Source organism: Pipistrellus kuhlii, unplaced genomic scaffold (genome assembly GCF_014108245.1).
Source record: "Pipistrellus kuhlii isolate mPipKuh1 unplaced genomic scaffold, mPipKuh1.p scaffold_m20_p_11, whole genome shotgun sequence".
NCBI lineage: Eukaryota > Metazoa > Chordata > Mammalia > Chiroptera > Vespertilionidae > Pipistrellus > Pipistrellus kuhlii.
In genome coordinates this window covers 31,002,612-31,024,971 of record NW_023425416.1, presented here as the reverse complement: position 1 = coordinate 31,024,971, position 22,360 = coordinate 31,002,612, and the positions used below count along the sequence as shown (strand labels likewise).

General features: G+C 45.8%; 1 protein-coding gene across 2 annotated transcripts in view; it reads left to right on the top strand.

Moving 5' to 3' along the window:
- COLQ (collagen like tail subunit of asymmetric acetylcholinesterase) overlaps positions 1-22,360 on the top strand; it is a 50,065-nt gene that overhangs the window by 6,096 nt on the left and 21,609 nt on the right. The window contains exons 1-6 of one of the 2 annotated variants that reach the window (XM_036431536.2): positions 12,128-12,658; positions 17,156-17,268; positions 18,286-18,387; positions 19,400-19,444; positions 19,777-19,803; positions 22,017-22,088. In XM_036431536.2, the coding sequence (XP_036287429.1) occupies positions 12,544-12,658; positions 17,156-17,268; positions 18,286-18,387; positions 19,400-19,444; positions 19,777-19,803; positions 22,017-22,088 (474 nt within the window). In that variant the 5' untranslated portion in view covers positions 12,128-12,543. Of the gene's footprint in view, positions 1-12,127; positions 12,659-17,155; positions 17,269-18,285; positions 18,388-19,399; positions 19,445-19,776; positions 19,804-22,016; positions 22,089-22,360 lie in introns of those variants that run through there. The other variant, XM_036431535.2, reaches the window with a different exon arrangement.

The window sequence follows — 22,360 nt, the reverse complement described above, 5'->3', positions numbered from 1 at the left end:
ATAAGCTGGTGTCCCGTCTTCTTACAATGTAGTTCACATCATAAATACTCATATGACTCTTATAATTGGTACCTACTATCTCCAAGCCTCTCATTTTGCAAAGCATTTTCACAGCTACAGTTGTATTTGCTCTTCACAGCAGTCCTTATGTGAAGGGTCTTGGGTTTGAATCCTGACTCTGGGTTATCTGCTATGTGATTGTGGGAAGGTCACATCACAAGTTGTACTGAGCTCCAAATTCCTCATCTGTAAACGGGTGTGATAGTCTCCAACTCATAGGATTGCTATGAGGATTGATTGATTCAACAGATACTTAATAAATGCCGGGTATATACCTGGAACAGGGATGCAGCAGTGGCCAGACAAAAGTATCCCACCCACATGGCGTTCCTGTCAGCACCCTGAGAAGAACCTGTCCAGGCTAGCCTGCTGGTCCCAGGAGGTGGCTGGAGGATCCTGCAGCAGACCTGAAACTCACACACCAGCTGCCCAAGGACCAAATCCAGTCTTAGTTAGCCATTTTCAGCCTTCATGCCATAGTACTAAAAAAGAAAGAGAAGAGAGGAGAGAGAAGAGATTTTAAAATTTTGCCTTAGTTGCTAACATTTAAGAATGATTCAACTTCTTAAAAAAATGTTTTCTGATGTCTCTTAAAAACAACAAACCACTTGAAAACCAGGATGACCTGGCAGTCCTGACCACACCCTCTGGTCTACCTTCCTTAGTCCATCCACCTGTCTAGCCCCATCTGGCCATGTGACTTTTTAAAAAAAATATGTATTTTATTAATTTTCCACAGAGAGGAAGGGAGAAGGATAGAGAGCTAGAAACGTCGATGAGAGAGAAACATCGACCAGCTGCCTCTTGCACACAACCAATGTACATGCCCTTGACGGGAATCGAACCTGGGACCTTTCAGTCCCCAGACCGACGGCTCTATCCACTGAGCCAAACTGGTTTCGGCACATGTGACTTTTTGACCTCAGGTTTGGAAGCTCTGCTGGTTTGGACTCTACCCACTCCTCTTTTAACAGTCTTGGGGCATTTACCCAGAACTCCCAAGCTCTGCAAAGCTCAGTTTGAAAGTCAGCGTTCTAGATCAGTGGTTTTTAAGCACCGGTCCGCGGCTCTGGCTAGACAGAAGAATTACCTGAGATGCTTTCCAGAGTTAACCATTGAATTACAACCAGCATTAGAATCGTCTAAAGTGTTTGTTAAAACACAGACTGCTGGGCCCCATTCCTGGAGTTGGATCCGGCATTTCTGGAATGGGCCACAGGAGTTTGCATTTGTAATAAGATCCCAGGTGCTGCTGATGCTGCTGGTCCATGGAATTGAGAAATACTGCTCAAGTTTGCCTCTGAGTTCCTGTGTTAGTATCCACTCAGTGTCACATTGCCCTCTTCTGCGTCAAGTCTTCCTCTGCCTCTCTCTTATTTATAAGGATGTTTGAGATTACCTGGGTAACCTCTCCATCTTAAACCTCTTAATTTAATCATACCTGCAAAATTCCTTTTGCTGTATAAGGTAACATTTACAGGAGTCAGGATCTGGACCTCTTTGGGGGCCATGTTTCAGCCTACCACCATTACTTTTTTCCTGTATAAATGTCCCACAAGTGCTTTTTGTAACTTATGTCAGCATCCAAGACACAGATGTCTATACTGTCTTCATTTGTGTTCCTTCCCAGAGCAGACCCTGAGATAGAACTTGAGTGCAAGTTATTTATTTGGGAGGTGATCCCAGTTGGACAGTGGGAAGGCAAGATAGGAAATACCAAGGGAATTGATGAGCAGATTCTGGGGACCTCCAGGAGACAGAGGACTGGGGTATTTATCCACCAACTCCTGGGGACATGCTTGCCCACAGTAACTCCCATGGCTGGAGAAGCTCTCCTGCATAGTCACAGGTGCTTGTGGCCAGAGCTGAGGCCACGGGGCTGATGAATGCTGAGGGATATGGGCAGGGAGTGACAGTATCTGCCGTAGATACTTAGAGCAGCTGTGGTTCTGCTAGCTGTGGCACAGTGGCCTGCCCCATCTGCCACTTCTGGGCAGTGGCAGTTACAGTTTAGCACTCCCTTCCTGATACAGGAGCTGGGGGCCAGTTGCTAGAGGAGCCCACGTTCACACTAATAAAGCTGCCTTGCATTGAGTACTTTCTATTTGCTAGACTCTTCATATGACTTCTAATCTTCACAATTTCACAAGACATTGGTGCCCCCCATTTTACCAAAGGGGAAACTGACCTTCAGAGAGATTCAGTCACTTGCCTGAGGTCACACAGTGCCAGGGACAAAATTTCAAATAAAGAATTTTATTTAAAAAAAAATTTTTTTTTATTGTTTAAAGTATTATATTGTATATGTCTTCTTTTCCCCACATTGATCCCACTTGGGCCACTCCCATCCCCCAGGACAAGCCCCCGCTGCCCCAGTGTCTGTGTCCATTGGTAATGCTAATATGCATGCATACAAGTCCCTTGGTTGATCTCTTATATCCCTGCCTACCCCCCCTCCCCCCCGCCTTCCCTCTGAGGTTTGACAGTCTGTTCCATGCTTCTGTGTCTCCAGATCCATTTTTGTTCATCAATCTATGTTTTCATCATATTGCACAAATGAGTGAGATCATGTGATATTTATCTTTCTCTGACTGGCTTATTTCACTTAGCATAATGCTCTCCAGGTCCATCCATGCTATTGCAAATGGTAAAAGTTTCTTCTTTTTTATAGCAGCAGTAGAGGCTGGTGCACGAAATTTGCATACTTGGGGTAGGGGGTCCTCAGCCTGTCCTGCACCCTCTTGCAGTTTGGGAGCCCTGGGGGGATGTCTGACTGATGGCTTAGATCCACTTAGTCAGTCAGACATACTTAGCATTGCCACAGAGGCGGGAGAGGCTCCACTGTGCTCACCAGCCATGAGCCCAGCTTCTGGCTGAGTGGCACTCCCCCTGTGGAATCACACTGATCATCAGGGGGCAGCTCCTGCATTGAGTGTCTTCCTCCTGGTGGTCAGCGTGCATCATAGAGACCGGTCATTCCACAGTTTGGTCATTTGCATATTAGCCTTTTATTATATAGGATTATAATATGGGATAGTGTTCCATTGTGTAGATGTACCACAGCTTTTTAATCCATTCATCTGCTGATGGGCACTTAAGCTGTTTCCAAATCTTAGCTATTGTAAATTGTTTTGCTATGAACATAGGGATGTATATGTCCTTTCTGATTAGTATTTCTGATTTCTTGGTATATATTCCTATAAGTAGGATTACTGGGTCAAAGGGGAAGTTTCCTTTTTAACTTTTTGAGGAAACTCCATACTGTTTTCCACAGTGGCTGCACCAGTCTGCACAAATCAGGACTTCTTGATCTCCAAATCATTGCAGAGGCAAAATAGCCATCTGATCAGGAGAAGGGCATCTGGTGCCACCTAGGCTGGGTTCAAATTTTGTGTTTCCCTTAGCTTTGCGATGTCAGGCATTCAAATCCCATCTATAAAACCTGGCTAAACGTAGGATTTATCTCACAGATCAGTTTTGCAGATTAAGCGGGCTAATTGTGAATATAAAGTAATTAAATTAATACCTGGTATGTGATGTATAAACCTTTTTAGAACCTCACAGTGTCTACACATGCCAAGAGGTTTCCCCTAAGATGCATTTGTGTCAAGAGGCAAAAGTCCCAAATAATTTTTTTGCTGAAATCATTGAGCAAGTTAAGGCAAAAAGAGGGGCTCAGCTCATATCCACTGTCCATTTTGTGAATCAGTCCCTAAAGTAGAGGCACGTAGACCAGGGAAGGAATCTCTTCTCTTGGTGACTGGCCTTCCCAGATGGCTTTAAAAATACACCTGGCCCTATTCCATTTCCTAGCCCAGAGCACGCAGCTTCATTCAATCTGGCACTTACGTCTCCATGGCAACCAACATAAGCACAACGTGTGACCGCACGCACGCTGGGAGCTGGCAACAGCTGAAGGAGAGGCCTCATGGCTGCTGTGGGCTTTGCACAGTAAACCAGCTGGGGTCTGAAAAAAAGAGAGGGAAGCAAAGAAAGAAACATGAATGTGAGTTGGACAGGTTCCTCCCCTTCCGGGACTCCCACTCTTTTTCCTGTTCATCCCGCAGTGCCGCTCACCTGGTATCTTTCTGAGAGGTCTAGAGAAAGCCCCAGCAGCTTTTGCGTTGCAGTTGGTAGTTCTCTCTTGGTGCACAGGCTCCAGGAGGGACCTACCAGGGGTCTCAGACCCGGCATGGTGCTTCTTGGGGACCCAGGAGGGTGGGGATGGAGTGACGATGGCCATCCTACCTGTGGAGACCTACCTGCCCCACTGGGGCTTTCTCACTTTGCTGTGACTCGGGATTTGGTCAAATGTTTAAACTTGTCCCTATCTGAGAGGCCTATGAGGTGGGGGTCATTGTCGTTGAGGACTGACACTGGGCTGCCCCTTTGTAACCAAACAGAACTGGCTCATTTTGAGATCATTTGTACCGGGCTGGCCTTCAAAAGGCTTCTTAATTCTCTGTGGTCATCTAGTGAGGACACAACCTTTATCCTTCTTGTCTCTTTTTCTGAGAGCTTTATTGGGTAAGGTCGTGGTAAGGAGAGTAAACGGTGGAAGAGACTAATGACCTCCGTGTCTTGGAAGCAGCAGGGCCCTGAGGGAACAGTGTGGGTTTGGGGGGCACACTCCTTCACTCCCCGTGTCTGTCCATAGAAAGTGAGGGGTGGGGAGAGGAAACTGAGTTGGGTGTCTGGACAGTCCGGGCCCTGGAAATGCTTTTCCCAAAATATCTAAAGTAAATAGTTTCTCTCCCTTTTTTCTTTTCTTTAATTATACAAATCAACTGCCTCAGCCCACACCTCCTCTGCAGCTAGAGCTGCCATGTCACGGTGGTGATTGCTGCTGAGGGGGTGTGGGGACGCTAAGTCAGTGGGTTGGGCAATTTGCCTGTTTACTAATGTGCTTTAGAGAGGTATTGCGGCACAGTGCTAAGGCACTAGGAGAATATTTGGGAAAACTTTGCTTATTTATTTGGACCTGCCACTAACTCCTGGGACATGTATAGTGTGGGACAAGACATTTGCTCATTGTGTGAGACTCAGTTTCCTCATCTGCAAAATGAAGAGATGGGCCAGATTTCAAAGATCCTTTTCACGGTAGACTTTCCCTGGCTTTGTGGCTAACAGAGTCAAATTTGCTTGCTCATTTCCACACTTAGCACTTACCCAAAGAAGGGCCTTGGCACGTGTTTCTCTCCTGAGCATTGGCACCCGAGTATCCATGAAGAGTGTAAAAGGCATGGGTTCACATTCAGACAGCTCTGGACTTGAGTGACTTCTTTGTGATGCACTAGCTGAGTGATCTTGGCCAAGTGGTCTTGGCTTAGTTTCTTAACACCTCAGTTTCCTCCTCTGTAGAAAGGGGATAATAAGAATACCTACCGCATTAAATGGCAGTGAGGACTCAGCAAGTTAACAGGTAGAGCTTTGCACTGCTCCTGGAACATTTTTATGCTCTCAGTTACTGGTTGCAACATTATTCCAAATGGTGAGAGATTTGGAGTCCAGGCCATTTGCTTCTTCCTGGGATGTTTCACTTCTACTCTAATTGCACCTGCTCTTGTTTGATGGCTGGAGAGAATTTCTCATGGTGCTAAAGAGTCCAGTTTCAGAATTCAGAGTCTCCATTCAAGGAGACAACTGATCTGGGTTCAGGTCACAACCCCACAACTTACCTGGGCATTTCTTTGAACCTCAGTTTACTGACCTATCAAATGGAGGAAATATTAACAAGCCTGAAGGCTGTTATAGGCCAGTGCTTAGCACATAATAAGTGTTCAGTATTTGTTAGTGTGTATTGTTATGGTAGGCATTTGCAAGCTACATAACAATCATTTAAAGAATGTTTTTATTGTCTGCTTTAGGTCAGTTAGAATATCTTCTGGAAAATCAACAACTAAAAACTTATAGCAGAATAAATTATAAATGAGTTGGGATTTAAATATAAAATCATTAGAAGAAACCCTGGGAGATTTTTGGAATAACTTGAGTTTGTAGAAAAACCCAGAAGCCATTGAAAAATAAAAAGGCTTTTACAATAAATTCTACTACCTAAAAAAATTGTATGGTAAAAACAACAAAAAATACAGCCCAAAGGCCAAAAAGCAAACAAACAACAACTGGGTAAATATTTGCAAGTCATATAATAAAGTGCCATTTTCCTTACATATAGGGGGTGAGGAGTGGGGGAGAGAAAGACCAGAAACTTCGTGGAAAAATGAAAAGGGTACATGTGAAAAATCTCCAGTCTCATTCACTATAAGAGAAATGCAAATTAAAACCACACTGAAAATACCATTTTTTGTCTATCAGATGGGCAGAATTCAGGTCTGACATTTCCTGTGCTAATGAAGGTGTATGGAAACAGAAATGCTCATCCTCTGCTCAAGGGAGGGATGTGGCCTGATGGAGGCTTTGTAGAGATGAATTAGCCTACATATGTAAATTACAAACTTACACACTCTTTGGCCCAGCAGCTCTGCAGTAGGAATTCATGCAATGGACACGCTTACCAACATGCACAAAGATACATGCAGAAGGTTATTTTGTTGTATAATGTTTTATATCAGCAAATGCTTACACACCACTCAAATGGCGTCAGTATGGGTCAGTATGGGGCAGGGTGAACAAACTATGGTTCTTCTAAGTGAAGGAATATTATACAGCCAGAGGAGGGAATGTGCATGCATTTATGTAGCTACACAGAATAATATTTTACAAATACCATGGAAAAACCGAGAGAGGACCATATGTATATTATTATACGGCTAGGACTCCCAGTACTCTGTTGAATAAGAGTGGTAAAGTGGACATCTCTGTTTTGTTTCTGTTCTTAGGAGAAATGGTTTTAGTTTTCCCCCCTTAAGTATGATGTTGGCTGTAGGTTTTTCCATATATGGCCTTTATTATATTGAGGTATGATCCCCTAATCCCACTTTGCTGAGAGTTTTTATTTTAAAAGGGTGTTGGTTTTGCCAAATGCTTTTCTGCATCTATTGATATGACTTTGCGATTTTTGTCTTTCAATTTGTTTATGTGATGTATCACATTTATTGATTTTTGAATCTTGTACCCAGTCTTGCATCCCTGGAATAAATCTTACATGGTCATGGTGTATGATCTTTTTAATGTATTGCTGGATCTGATTTGATAATATTTTGTTGAGGATTTTAGTATCTATGTTCATGAGGGATATTGGTCTGTAATTCTTTTTCTTTGTAGTGTCTTTATTTGATTTTGGAATTAGGCTAACACTTGGTTTGACTGAGAAGCTCAGTGGTTCAGTTGAGTCCAAGGAGCTCAGCCTGAGGTTCCCCCTCTTTCTGGGATTCAAGAATTTGAGTGACTCACATGGACTGATGTGTAGAAATGTCTATCTGTGCCAGCGGGCACCCAGGGGCTACTCAGGAACCCCACTCCGCCCCTGCCATCTGTGTGAAACCTCAGATAGCAAACACTGGCATTGGTGGGCCAGGAATGGGTGGCTCTAGGGAAAGGGTTAAGTGAGCTATGTGGTTTTGAATCACAAGTGTCTTCAGAGCTAAGATGTCACTATGGAAAAATGAAGGCATGGAAATGTGATGGTTGGAAACACAGGGTCTTTCCACTCTGCCCCACTTGTCAGCAGGTGTTGGAAATAACCCACCCTTTGGGCCTGATGCAGCTGGACGGCTTTGTCTCTGACCTATGGCCAGATCTCCGGAATAACTGTAGAAACTTGGCCTCCCCTGTCAAGCTATAGCAGAAGATTTAATAGCACTCACAGATTTATGCTGGCCGCTGTAATCAAATTCAGAGCCAAGGCGCAGCCAGCCTTGGGGAGGTTTCTTGATGTTCCTTGGCTCCTAATAACATTGTCTCCTCCTTCCTCTCTATTTACCATATACCATTTGGTCAAATTAAAACTTGAAGTCAAGAAAGCAGATGCCTTCCTCTAGATAAGGTCCAAAAAAATTCCCTTGTGGGAGGAAAGAGGAATGGACCTGTCTCCTTGAATCTGTGCACAGAGGAGTCACTTTTGATATATGATTTACCAAAATAATGACCAATAAGGGATGGTTTTCTTTCATCCTGCAGCTGGGACAGACTTTTCCTCCTCAAAGCATTTCTACAAGGGGCAGAAGAGAATGACTTTCTCATGTTTTTTTTATTTTATTTTATTTATTTTTGTGGAGAATCAATTACCTGCTTGTGGTCTCCCTAATGAGTGGCTCCTTCAGGCAATGTCAGTGTCCTAGCTATGTGCAGCTACAGGGCCTCCAGATATTTGCCAACAAAGGTGTTGGACCAATCCACCCCCAATCCTTACCTTTGTGAAGGTATCCTTTGTCTCTCTGTTGCATACTTAAAGTTATTTTATTCTTTTTTATTATGAAAAAAATTTTAAACATTCAAAAAAAAAAGTGGAAAGAATTGTCCATGGAACACCACTGTTAAGGACTGAATTGTGTACTGCCCCAAATCCAAAATTTGAAGCCCTAACCCCAATACTTCAATGTGGCTATATTTGGAGATGAGACCTTTAAAGAGCTGATGAGGTTAAATGAGGACATAAGGGTGGGCCCTAATCCAATAGGACTAGTGTCCTTAGAAGAGGAAATTTGGACAGTAAAACCAGGGATGTGTAAAGAGGAGACCATGTGAGGACACAGTTAGAAGGCAGCCATCTGCAAGCCAAGGAGAGAGAGAGGCCTCAGAAAAAAAAAACAAAAAACCCTTTAAACACCTTAATTTGCACTGCCAGCTTTCAGAAGTGTTAAAAATAAAATACTGTTGTTTAACATGTTCTCATCCCCCTGGTACAATATGCCCACTGCATGGATTCTATAGTCATTACCATTTTGCTATATTTATTCTATCATATATTTGTTTACCCATCCATCCTATTTTTTTGACGGATTTCAAAATGAGTTGCAGATCCTTTGCTCATTTTGAAGACTAAACTACTCCATGGAGAGGGTAAATGCACATTTGATTGAAGGCCAGTAGCACATATGCCTGATCCCTCTTTGTGGCCTGGATACTGAGGGAGGCAACTACAATCCTACAATGTGAGTTTACAAACCAAGAGACGGGGACCCAAAGACGAATCGCTGTAAGGCTTGATTAGGAAGACATGGAACTGGGTGGGTTTTGGTAAACTCCTCCAACTTCGGTTGGTGGAGGCCAAGGCTGCCATTTGTGCTGAGGCTCTCTACGCATTCTCTTTGGCTGGTGGGAGGGAGGTCACTACTTCATGCTGATAACCAAGTCTTTAGAAGTCTCCAGGGTTAGACATCTGGATTTAATCCTGACTTAACCTACTGGCTGTGTGTGTGTCCTAAATCTCTGAGCCTTGTCTGAAAATGAAGATGATAGTGCTAATACGTACTTGTGGGTTGCTGTAGAGATCAGAAGGACAGTGAATACTTACAGAATGCTTTCCATCACTGACACCTCAATACTGTAGGGGGATACTGTCTGCTGGGATTGCAAGCACCCACAATTTAGTGACTTGATCTAATCAAAATCTCCTCACTTAGCTGTTCAGTGTCCCTGTTATAGGGATCTCCTCATTGGGATTCTCTCTCCACTGACCTAACAGGATTCTTGCTAAAACTGGACTTTGCAAGGATAGGCATGAAAGCCAAGTTCAAAGCTTTGTTGAGAGCCTGGCCAACATTTAGTCAAGGAGAGAGTCTTTGTCAGTGGGAAGGTAAAACTCATGTGCTTCAACTTACTCCTGTGCCCACCTAGGTTTGGGTAGGATAGTCAACTTGAGATGCCCTGGGGCTGGTAGGAGCCCAGGCTCTGTCCCCAAAATTCAGATGGTTTTGCCTCGCACTGGGAACTCCAGGCCCTTGGGAAGGGTGTGGGCTCTCCATGCCACACAGTCTCCCTGCTCAGCCAGGGTAGGAGACACAGTAGGGGAAGATGCAAGGCAGGCTTTGCTTTGGTGAGGATCAGCAGGAAACAGGCCTGCATGTGCCAACAGTGGGGACAGAAGTTTCTGGAACAGTGCCCAGGGAGGTGGAATTCCAGAAGTGGTCTTCTGACCTGGTTGATAAATACCAGAGCTGCAATTAAGACAAAATACTGTGAATCTGACACCTGCTGACAGCTGCAGGAAGATCCGGAAACTTTTATTATGAATTATATTTGCAGGCAGCCCTGTTATGGTGAGCTGGTGCTTGGGCCAAGGAACCTGAAGGAACTCAACAGGCCAGCTGCCTCGAGGGCAAGAGTTGCCCTCCAAGGAAGAATGGGGGAAAGTGTGAACACAACAAGTTTCTGACCACACCAGGGCTGGAGACCAGGATTCCTTATCCCAAGCTGGCTGGAGGGCAGTTAATAGTCGTCAAGCATTTGACTTAAGGAAATTCAACTGTTAGTGCTTTGAGAAGCACAAGTCAGAGAATGAGACAAAGTTAGAGATAGGGAGACACAGAGACAGAGCGTGAGGTGAGACAGGAAAGTTGCAGAAGTCAGAGAGTTGTAGAAAAAAAAACAGAAAGAGACATTCATGAGCCTAAGTTATTAGGTTCCAAATAGAGGTTTGAGCATCTGCAGGGTTGGAAAGGACCTCAGAGGCCATTTAGTTCAGTAGCCAACATTTTTATAATGATGGAACAAAGGTTGAGTTGAGTGGTTTGCTTGTGTAAACTCTTCAAGGAAAACTTCAATGCCAAATGGCAAAAATAAATAAATAAATAAATAAATAAATAAATAAATAAGATTTTTGTTACTAAAAGTGGCAAAACTTCTATTTCTAAGGTTTTGTGTGTTTTTTTAAATTAGGATTGAAAAATGAGGAGCTGCAAGAATATAACCCAGCATGGGGGGATTTGAGAAAATGTGAAGCAGATACTTCTGCAACTGTCTGAGATTCAAGATGGAGCACCTCATGCCCTCTGTGCTACTCTCTCTAATGTTTTAGGCTGCGTACTTCTGAGAAATGACCCAGAGAAGGAAAAGAGCCTAACCCTTTCTTCCCTCACTCTTCCCATCTTGTTACTATCAAATCTCTGATTTCAAAGCTTAGCTCAAATGCCATCTCTTCCAGGAAGCTTTTCTTGATTTCCCTCTTGAATTCTCTGCACCAACTGGTACTCATCACTCCCTCCTGTTAGTCCCCTGTAGATACCAGCTCCAAGTTAGCCTTTTTCCTTTGCCCATCTTGTATAATAACTATCTTTGAACATATTTATAAAAGAGCTCCTATTCTATGCCAGGAACTCCAAAGGCCTTAGCTTTAATCCTCACAGCAAAGCAGCAGGTATGTTTCATTATACCCACTTTACAGAGAAGAGAGCTGAGATGCAGAGCGGGTGATCATTTCCTCAAAGTCTAAGTGGCAAAGCCAGGACTCCAGCCCAGGGCCTATACTCTTTCCACAACACTGAACAAGGGCAGGATCTGTGTCTAATCTTTGTGTCTTGTACACATTTGGTACTCAGGGTGTGTTTCTGAATGAATGAAAGAGTAAATGTATGAATGAATACAAGAATTGCCCTTCCTTTCAAGGCTATATCTCAGAGGTCAGCAAACTACAGCCTGGGTTCTAAATCCAGCTGGTCTCCTATTTTTATGAGTGAAAGTTTTATCACCAGCACAGCCATACCCATTCCTTCATATATTGTACATATGGCCACTTTTCATGTACAACATGAGTTATAACAGAGGCTATGTGACCCATGGAACCTAAACTACTTTCTATCTGCCCCCCTTCCAGAAAAAGTTACTGACTTCTGCTATGGTCTCTACTAAGCTGGTTAAAACAACAGTGCTTATTGCTAAATACTAATAATCTTATCTTTATGATTTGTAATAGTGTTTGTGTGTGTGTGTGTGTGTATACATGTGTGTGTGTGTGTGCATGCTTGTGCATTGTTTACATGTATCTTATATATGCTCCTTTATTATTTTACAGGCAGGTTTCATCTAAAAAGGTTTACCTCACATGCCTTTTTGAAATTTATTTATTTATTTACTTATTTATTTAAGTTTACCTTGGTTGACAGCACCTTGGCATAGACATGATGAAGACCAAGGGACCCTGGAACCCAAGACCTTCCCTGAAGCAGAGGAGGGCAGACTCCCCGGGCAATGGCAATGGGTGTGGATTTTGAAGCTTGCCAGCACAGTATTATCACGGCAGTGTTTGAGCTGAAGGAAAAGCAGCCTGTGTGATCCATTACACCCTGTTTCATCTCTGCTCCCAGTGGCAATCAGTATCCCAGGCTCCCAACCTCACCTCCTCCCCTGGGCCAAGAGCACTCTTTCTCTCCAGGCCGCCCCCTAGTGCAGCCTCCTGAGAGGCCAGCACACTGCTTACCGTTCCTGCGTTCCTGCTCCCGGGAGCTCAGCACTGGCCTCTGGACCGTTGGCATCTGGACCAGGAGCAGCACCAAAGCAGGGATTGGCCAACTCCCACCCCAAGTGCCCAGCAGGCCAGGCACTGGGACCTCTCGGGGGTGTGCCAGATCTCAGCCTGTCGCCAGCATGTGCTCCCTGGCCAGTCTGCCTTTGGCCTTGCCCACAATGACAGGCCCATCACTCAGCCTCACTCATCTTCTCACCATCTCAGGACTGCTCTGTTACTCAGCTTGCTGCTTGGGTGAGTTGTGAGAGAGAAAGAGAGAGAGATTGTGTGTCTGTGTGTATGGCATGCATGTGCAGTTACATGTGTGTATGCATTGTTTTGGAAAAAAATACTCTCAGAAAGCATTGTTTTGGGAGCCTGCAGCAGCCTTTAAACCCTAAACTTCTCAGCCAGTGTTGGAATCTCAACCTAAAGGGTTTGACAGTGGAGTTGGGTGGTGGTGGGGGGGGGGGTTGGCATATATGTGCAGTGTGTGTGTGTGTGTGTGTGTGTGTGTGTGTGTGTGCGCGCACATGCGCGCGCACTTGTGCCCCTCTCTTGACCTTGACTTCAGAGAGGCAGGCTGGCAGCTGCTGTTGCCTTGGCTCTGGAGTAACATTGTGTTCTGTGGTCTGGGGCCAGTCCTTGTTTGGGGGGCCTAGAAGCTCTCATTTGGGGGCCCTAGAAGCTCTCCGTCATGCTCCCCTTGACTGGCCTGGGTCATGCTGCTCACCACCCCAGGGGCTGGAGCCACCAAATTGCCCAATTGTTGTGGGTTCTGTCATCACCTTTCCCCCACACCTGCTCAGGAATAAATTGGAAGATGGAAAATTCTTATATGGTCTTTCAGAGAGGTTCAAATACCTTCTACTTTTAGGATCAGAATTTGTTTCAAGGTGTATGTAGTATTGGTGGGGATTGAAGGAAAATTTTAGGGTGACATCTTCTCTGGAATATGTGAATTGGGGAAAACCAGGCAAATTGCAGCCAGAAAAAAATGAGAACTTGATTGTAGCTGAGTCATCTTATTCAGGGTCCAAACACTTAGTGATGCTGCACTCATCACCTTTCCTCTCCTCTTCATGGGCTCCTCAAAAAGGCAGGGGAAGGCCCAAAAGCTGGAGGAGGAGGGGAAAAAGGAGAAGGAGGAGGAAGAGGAGAAGGAGGAGGAGGGGGAAGGGGGGGGGAGGAGGAGGAGGAGGAGGGGGAAGAGGGGGGGGAGGAGGAGGAGGATGAAGGTGAATGGCTCACCAACTGCACAAACAGTTGCAGAATAGTTAGCATGTGGCTGCATTTGTCATTTTTCTCCTTTGGTGGCTTCTAATGACACTTTGCTTGATTTGAGGGAGTGCTTCTCGATATATAAAGGAGGCAGAAACAGAAAGGGCTGTTTGTAGTACCCTAGTCATGGGCTGGACTTGTGAGTGGGAGATCCAGATGGACACGGTGTTGATCCTGGTGTCAGGTGCATAAAAAGGACTTGGAAGATGGTTTGGGCCAAGCTTCTTGTGGTCCAGGTGGGGAAACCGAATCTCAGATGAAAAAGGGAGCTGTGCCATGTCACAGGGTCACTTGCATCCGGACTCACACTCTTTGATCCAAGTCCCTGTCTTTCCAAGAGTAAGTTGAAGTGAGTCACTTTCCAAGGATGTGCCCAGAGTCAAGAGGGTATTGAGTCCAAAGGGTAAAGCCAGCATCAACCACAGCAAAACAACCTCAATCATTTGTTCGAACCCCACCCCACATTGGACTCGGCATATTTCTGCCTGTGATTTGGCACTGCCGAGGCCACGCACAACATGACTTCGGTGCCTTTGAGACAGGGCAGGTGGTCCTAAAATTCGGTCATTGTGGGCATTTCCAAGGCAGCTGGCAGGGGCTGAGCCACATGGTGCAGACAGGTTTTTCCTCCCCATGCACATATACTCAGGGTTTTTCCATCGTAGCAGAGCCGGCTAGAGCTTTTCCAGCCTGGACCCTGAGCTCAGACATGATTCCGTGGAGGCAGCATAGTCCAGAGAGAGATCCACAGGCCACTCAGATGACACCAAAATAGACATGTGAAGTCCCGGCTTAGTTGTCTGAGAAGAGGCGGGGGGGGGGGGGGGGGGGGCGCAAGCTGTTCCCAAACACGTCCACCTGATGGAAATATTCTGAGTTGGAATGAGCTGTAAATAAACTAGACTGTGCTAAAAACAAACATCTCCAGGGAGTTTGGGGGAGGGGGCAGAAATAGATGGTCTTCACCTGCTGAAAATGAAATAGGTCAGTGGGGGGAAACGGATAGGGGGGTGGTGTGAACCATGCAGATGCCTCTGCAGGAAAAGCAACCAATAATTTATGTTCACTGAAGAGTTCTCCGGCTTCCAGGAAGAAATGAGAGGTGATTGCTGTAAGCAATGCAGGGTCTTTCATCAGTGGAAGGTCACACAGGGAGACATTGCCGGCCATGTATGATCTGCAGAAATAAATGGTCAGGAGTGCATGTGAGCCACGGGAACCTGCCAGCTCCCCAGGTGGTTGCTGCTGGGAGGGGCTTTGTGCATCCTTAGCCCTCAGCTTTCTGCTGAGGCCAAGGGGAGGCAAAGGAGGCACTGCAGCTGGGGGACCCTGAGAGGGTTCTTGCATGCTGGTGGGTGTCAGCCACCCTCCTGCACACACCTGAGACGGAGTGGATAAAAGGGAAGCTGCCCACTCCTGGCTTTAGGGAAGAAAATAGAAGAGTAATACCGTTGTCATTAATGTCAAGTTTTATAATAACATCGCTGTATGAGAGCACTGAGAAAAAGAAAAGCAGCCCAGGACAGCTGGAGCAGGCCTGCTACTCAGAGCCAGGCCACGCGCTCTCCCGTTGAATGTAAACCATCTCACAGAACATCAGACAAGGTCACTCTGCACCTGTAACGGATCAAAAAAATAAGGCCACTCGGTCCCCATGTCAGACACAGACAAAATAAGACTATCAACCAGCCACAAAATGACCCACTGTCCCTCTATGCTTGCTAATGTGAGTGACTACTGCATCAGTCTCCCTCCCTCCTCTTCCTCTAGCTAAGAATTAAGATAGTCATAGACATGACCTGTTACCAGGATGCTCCCTCATTCCCCCTGGAGAGTGTGCCCCATCTTTGCAATGAGTCAGTAAAGACAGCTGTGTTCAGCTACAGGTGTGTTCCTGGTGGTTTTTTGGATGAAGGGCATTGGTAATGCCAATCTCAGGTAGTTGCTATTCTTCTTAGCTCCTTTGCTATTCTTCTTAACTCCTTATCTTTATTTCCACACACATTGGAGACATAGTGTAGAAAGCTAGGGGAAGGATTCCGGAACCAGACTGATGGGTTCCAATCTGGCTCTGTCGCTTCCTAGTTGTCAGACCTTGGGCAATTACTTCACCTCTTTGCCTCATTTAAGTGATCTGTAAAATGGGGATGATGAGATGGTGATGATAATAATAATAGTACTTAACTCTGAGGTTTGCATGAGGATCAGGAAATTGTATATGTGTGAAGCATTTAAATGGTGCCTGGCATGTCATAAGTGGTTTTTAAAAAAATCTGTTAATCAAACATTTGAGGAATATCTAGGGTATGCTAGATACTGTTCTAGACCATGAGGATGAAAATGGCTTCTGTCCTCTGGGAAAGCACAGGTTAGTCAGAGAGATACAAGGAAACAGATTCACCCATGGATAAAGGTTAATATAGGAGTGAACCCAAAGAAAAGCATAGCAGGATCCCTCAGCCTTAGCCTGGGAAGTCAAGGAAAGCTTCCTGGTGGAGGCAGCTCCTGACAATTGTAGATGTGCAGTAAGTCTCCAGGATGTGAGAGGAGAAGGTGGGATATGAGCAGAAGGGTCTTGGCAGCTGCTCAAGCTTCACAAGCTTTACCATCAGGTCAGGGGCACAATTTAGGCATCTTTCTGCCCTCCCCCTCCCAAGGGCTAACCAAGTGTCTGGCAAAGCATGTGCTCAAATTAACAAATGTTTAACACAAAATTTAGAAGATTTCCCTACAAACTAGTGCTCCCTCAAACTTTTCCTTTTCATACTCTGACCACTGTTACCCTGGGTCCCCTGCAACATCAAAAACACCCTTGATTGTTCCCCCTCTTTCACTCCTACACCAGCCCTGGTTTTCTTCCCCTCAGTAACGTGGACATCAAGGGATTCCATGTGACAATGAAGCTCTGAGGGTCCAGGGCCCTCTCTTCTCTTTTCTTTGCACCCATGTATTGAGACATTTAACTGTAACTCTCTAGTGAGCATGGGTGACACAGAATGTGTGGGTAGAGTCTGGAGTCAAATATGTGTTTTAAACCATGGCTCCTGGTCTTTTGTAATCAATGCTACCTCCAGCCCTGGCTGCCTCCCTCTCTGAACGCTTCCTCCCGAACACAATATCAAAGTCATTCACAATGACTTCCTTCTCCCCAACTACTGGGGGCACATATGAGTCTGTTTAACTTTGAATTCCTTGCCCCATCTACAAAGTGTCAAGTCACTTCCTGAAGAAGGAGAAATGGACCTTATAATAGTCAGTGTCCATGCCGTTTGCTTATCTTACACATGTCATCTCTTGAAGGCCAAGGGAGGCCTATGTCCAATAGCAAACTGGAGGTGTGCTCATATCTAACAGGTTGGGGATCAGATTGGGAGGTCTGGGGTGGCAGTGTGGGTCTCCTTGGGCACTACAGACATGACAGGGGCCCTAGCCCTGGCCCAATGCTAATGAGCAGCAGTTTTCTCTAAACAGCCCTTCCTGGCCTGGATCAGAAGAAGCGTGGCAGCCACAAAACATGCTGCCTGCTGACACCTCCTCCACCGCCCCTGTTCCCACCACCTTTCTTCAGAGAAGGCCGAAGTCCGGTGAGTACCTTAAGACATGTGCAGGAACAGAAACGGGGCTCCTCACTGCCCATCACCTCACCCCACTTCCTCCAGAATCTTCTCTCATGCAGCAGGTTGAGCTGGGAAGGGATATTTTCCAGCTTCTGGTGATGTCCATTCTTCCTCTGTCTTCACTAAGTTATGGAGAGGATTCTTCTCAGCAGGGAACTGAATTTGGCCAAGTGTCCCCTCCCTCTCTTTGAAAACAATGAGGTGAATGGATGACTTTCTAGGCTCCTGTCAGCTGCTCAGATATTCCCTTCCATGGCCTGTCTCAGACATAGACTGTTTCTGTGAGGTGACGCAGGAGATGGCCCTCCTGTAGCCAAACTGAGGTGTGAGAAGGAATAGAACTTTAAAAGAGCAAAAAAGGTGAAAGAAAAAGCAGGATGTGGGGAGCTGACCTAGAAGACAACAGGCGGGGACTTAGAGTCTCAGATATTTCCAGAAGCTCTTCGACTTGTACTGTCCAATACTGCCACTAGCCGTATGGCTATTGAGTTAAGCTGTGCATATAAAATACCCACAGAATTGTGAGACTTCATATGAAAAGAAGACTGTAAAATATCTCATTAGTAATTTTTAAATATTGCATATGTGTTATAATGCTATTTGGGGTGGACTGGGTTAAATAAAATATATTAAAAATTAATTTCACTTGTTTTCTTTTTTTAATGTGGCTACCAAAAGAAAGTTAAAACTGTAGATGTGGTTTGCATTGGTAGCTCACATTTTATTTCCTTTGGACAGTGCTGTCCCAGACATTGGATAGAGCCCCCCAAAATGAGCCTCCTAACTCCACCATTGTAGCTCTGTAATCCATTCAAGCCAGGTGTGTCTCAAGAGCAGATGAGAGAACAGACACTGGTGGTCAGGAAGGTCATCTAAGGATACCCATTGGGGTGTAAGAGAAGTGCCAGTCTATGAAGCAGGTCTGTGTCAAGGGTGGTGACCCTTCTCTATCCCCCAAGTCTGACCTATAACCCCATATTATAGCTTCTCTCCCCAGACATGAAGAATCTCATCCTGGAACTGAAGACCACGCAGTCCCCGTGTGTCCAAGGATCGCTTGGCTCCCCTGGGCCTCCTGGTCCCCAGGTAGGCGCATTCCATCAGACCTTTTCTCCTCTCCAGCTGTCTTCTGTTTAGAGAATTGAAGCCTTGTAGAGATTCCCATTTTTAATGTGATATGGGGGCTGTTTTTCCTTCTCTGGCTCACCTCCAGCTCCAGAGCCACATGAATAGAATACTGGTTCTTTAGGTGAATTCTGGCCTCTCAGTTTTAGTTTTCTCTTTCATGCAATGAGGATAATAATTGTCCCTGCAGTACTGGATTTAGGGTGGTGATAAAGTAGTAGCCTTGTGAGGTGGTTGATGGATTTCCTCTCTGCTGTATGGAGGAATTTGGAAACAGTTAACCAGCTGATCCTTCCATGAACGCATGAGCAGAAAGCAACTGTATTCTGCCGTAGGTGTGCCAAGCCTTAGTGCAATGGTGCTAGAGTCCCTGAGCTGGAGTCAACACCATGGCTGGGAAACTGAACAAAAATCATTATTTACTTGCCCACATTCTTAATGTCTTTTGCTGCACCTGATACCCATAGATCCACCATGGGAATCTCTAAATCTCTGCTTCTGTGTGCAAAGTGTTAACTTTACTCTTGTCAGCACCCAGGGAAGCTTAGTAAAAGCAACTGAAAAGACAGGAGAGGAGTGAAGCCTCTTGTTTTCAGCAAACAGCATTTCTTCAAATATCTTCAGTTGCTCTTGCCAAGCACTCTGGATATTCCAGGCAATCCAAGAATTCCAGGGAGAAAATTAAACTCACACAGAGTAGACTGGAGCATTGCAGCCTTTGAACCATTGAAAACACAGTTCAGAGAAGCTAGAAGAGGGGAATCACAGAGAAGGAGACCGGGCTGGCATGCATGAGAGGGTCTTTCATGGGGTTTCTGGAGCCCCAATTCTGCATAGAGAGTGAGGCTGCTGTCGGAGTGTTCCAAGAGGATTCCCTCGGTCCAGCCTCCCTCACCTCGGTCCTTGGTAATCCCAGCCAGTTTTATTGTATTCTTGGTCTGATGTATACTTTCTTTGTTTCTTGGTTGTGTAGGGTCCACCGGGGCATCCAGGCAAGACAGGACCAAAGGGAGAAAAGGTATGAGCCACTACTCTCTTCCACCGACCTCTCATTGGTAATTCCAGCTTGTTTCCTGGGGATGCCACTTAACATTTCCTGGCTGAGATCTCAAGGCATGTGCTAATTCTGCCTTAGTGAAGGAGGATGGGCTCCATGAGGACGGGCTGCTGCTGCAGGTGTGGGATCCCGCCAGTGTATTTTGGCTTGGCCCACTGCCATAGCAGGGGTGCTGTGAGTGGCCAAGCCACCAAGCCACATGGGCATACCAAATCATCAGCCCTACTAAGCCCTTTGCTTCCAGAACTTCTCTTCCAAAGCAGCCTCCAATTACCTGCCTTTTCCACCCACAGGGGGAGCTTGGCCGACCAGGAAGGAAGGTATGGTCCATGTTGTCAGCGTTACATGGCAACTGTATTCCGTGTGTGTGTGTGTGTGTGTGTGTGTGTGTGTGTGTGTGTGTATGTGCACACCTTGGGGTGGGGAACCAGTGGTACACTACTGCGACCTCCAACCCATTGGACAGTGATGGCACCACCATCCTGATGATGATAACAGCACCTTTGCTGTTTCTGCCTACTCCTTCGTTTGGGAGCTGGAGCCAGCTACTGCCAGGCATTTGGACTTCTTCCAGAGGCTGCCAAGCACAGCCAGATTTCCCACAGCTTCAGAGCATCTCATCCTGCCTTCCATCAGAGAAACCCTCCAAGGCCCCAACCAGTGGCACAAAATGACTCTCACTGTCTATTAGATTAAACCACAATAAAGTGCCAAACAGACAGAAACAAAAGCTTTTGCTGTAAATAATTTGGAGTTACTTAAGGTCACAGGGACTCTGAGTGAACCAAACACATGTTATCAAGACTCTCATTACAGTCAGGAAGAAGAAAACGAGCAGCCATTCACTGTGGTCAATGGATGCTGGTGCTGAAATTGTAGGTCTTGATAATAGAAGTAGGTACAAAACTTTGGCCAAGAAAGATGATTCTCAATATAAATTACTATTTTTTGGTTGAATGCTTTATTCAAATAGTTTCACTCAAACAGACCTTTGGGAGGTAAATTTACATCCCTTTAGGGTAGGGGTGTCGAACTCAATCAGAGAAGGGGCCAAAATCTAAAATCCAGCCTAAATCGCGGGCCGAATGGTTTACTGAACAGTCATAAACTGTCATTGTGATGGAAACGCAGCGGAGTGCAGTGATGACAGCGCGGTGCGGGCCACATTGCAAGGCCTGGCGGGACGGATTTGGTCCATGGGCCTTGTGTTTGACACATGTGCTTTAGGGCATGGATGACAACTCCAACCAAGGCACAGGGGTTGTCCAAACTGTTGGGCCAGAAAAGAATCTGGAATGGTTTCCATGCTCAGAACTAAGGAAGGCCATGATTCATTAGTGATGTGTGCCATGGATGTGGAAGGCAAGAGCAGAAATTTGTACACATGCAGCACTTCGGGTTTCTTTTTGTTTGTTTATTTCTTTTCATTTATTTCAGAGAGAGAAAGGGAGAGGGATAGAGAGATAGAAACATCAATGGTGAGAGAGAATCAATTAGCTGCCTCCTGCATGCCGCTACTAAAGGTGGAGCACAAAATTCAAACATATATCCTAACTAAGAATGGAACTGGAACCTCCTGATTCATGGGTCGATGCTCAACCATTAAGCCACACCAGCTGGGCCACAGGCATTTGTGATCCCTGGTTAAGGGCCTGAGCCTTCTACATCTCTAGCTAGGCACACTAAAATTAGCCAGTGGGTTCAAAGGTCAAGGCTTTTTTTTTTTTTTTTTCAGGGCTTACTCTTCCATAGCCTCTGGCTTTAGGTTGAGTTCCTTAGAAGCAGTGACAGAGATGGCACATGCCATGTGCAAGTGAGTTGGTTATTAAGGGAGCTCTTTCAAGAGGAGTCCGAGGACAGGGGCATCCAGATAGGGTGGGGAAGAAGTGCAATGTGGGAGTGGTATCAGGTGATGCCCAGCTTCAGCCTGATCCCTGGGAAGCTGTGGAGTAAGAATTGCACCACAGAGTATCTTGCCTTGAGATAAGGGAGCCAGGCTATTGGCTACAGGGAGGGGACATCCATAAATCACTGTATAGATCCAGTTGCCCACAGAAACTCCACAGTTGCAGACTGCAGGAATGAGTTATTACAGCAAGGAAGGTAGCCCCTAGGGGATGATCACACTGAGCAAGTGGAAAAGATCCGGAGGGAGAACCAATAGCATTTGCTACTGCTTCCCAAACATAACCCTATGCCCTTTACATCCCACTCTTGTGAGAACCTGTTGGAATGCAGGGGACAGTTGGGTGGGTGGAGGTGATAAAGATCGAAAAACCAAGAAGTTCAGAATCCCTTCTCTACCGCCTTTTATTTCTTTAGTAGAATATATTGTGTGTTAACACAGTGTCACACTAAGGGTTTTCACTTGTACCTAAGTGACCCAACTTTTTGGCTATAATTTTTGGAGATGAGGGTCCTGAGGCTCTGCTCTAGAGGCCTCATACTACTCCGGGCCCCAGAGACAAATCCTGTTTCCTGGAAGGAGAGAAACAAATCCAATTTTCCCGACTTTTGTTCTTTGACTTTAAAGGGTAGACCTGGCCCCCCGGGTGTTCCTGGTATGCCTGGGCCCATCGGCTGGCCTGGACCTGAAGGACCCAGGGTAAGTGTGGTGCAATCTCGGGGCTCATGTGGTATCGGAATATGAGGGAGAAGACGGCGGCTCCCTGGCCCCTGGCACACAGTGAGTGACACTCACGTCCTCAAGAGGGGGTGGTAGAAAAGAGCATAAGGACTGTCCATAGGCCCCCAAATATTTCCTCCTTCACTTGGACTGCAAGACCTCATTCTAAAGCTCTGCTCCTGTAGGGGGAGAAATGAGGGCTGCTGACTTCTTTCACAGGGGCCCTGATTCTCCTTTGTCCTAAAGGGTTA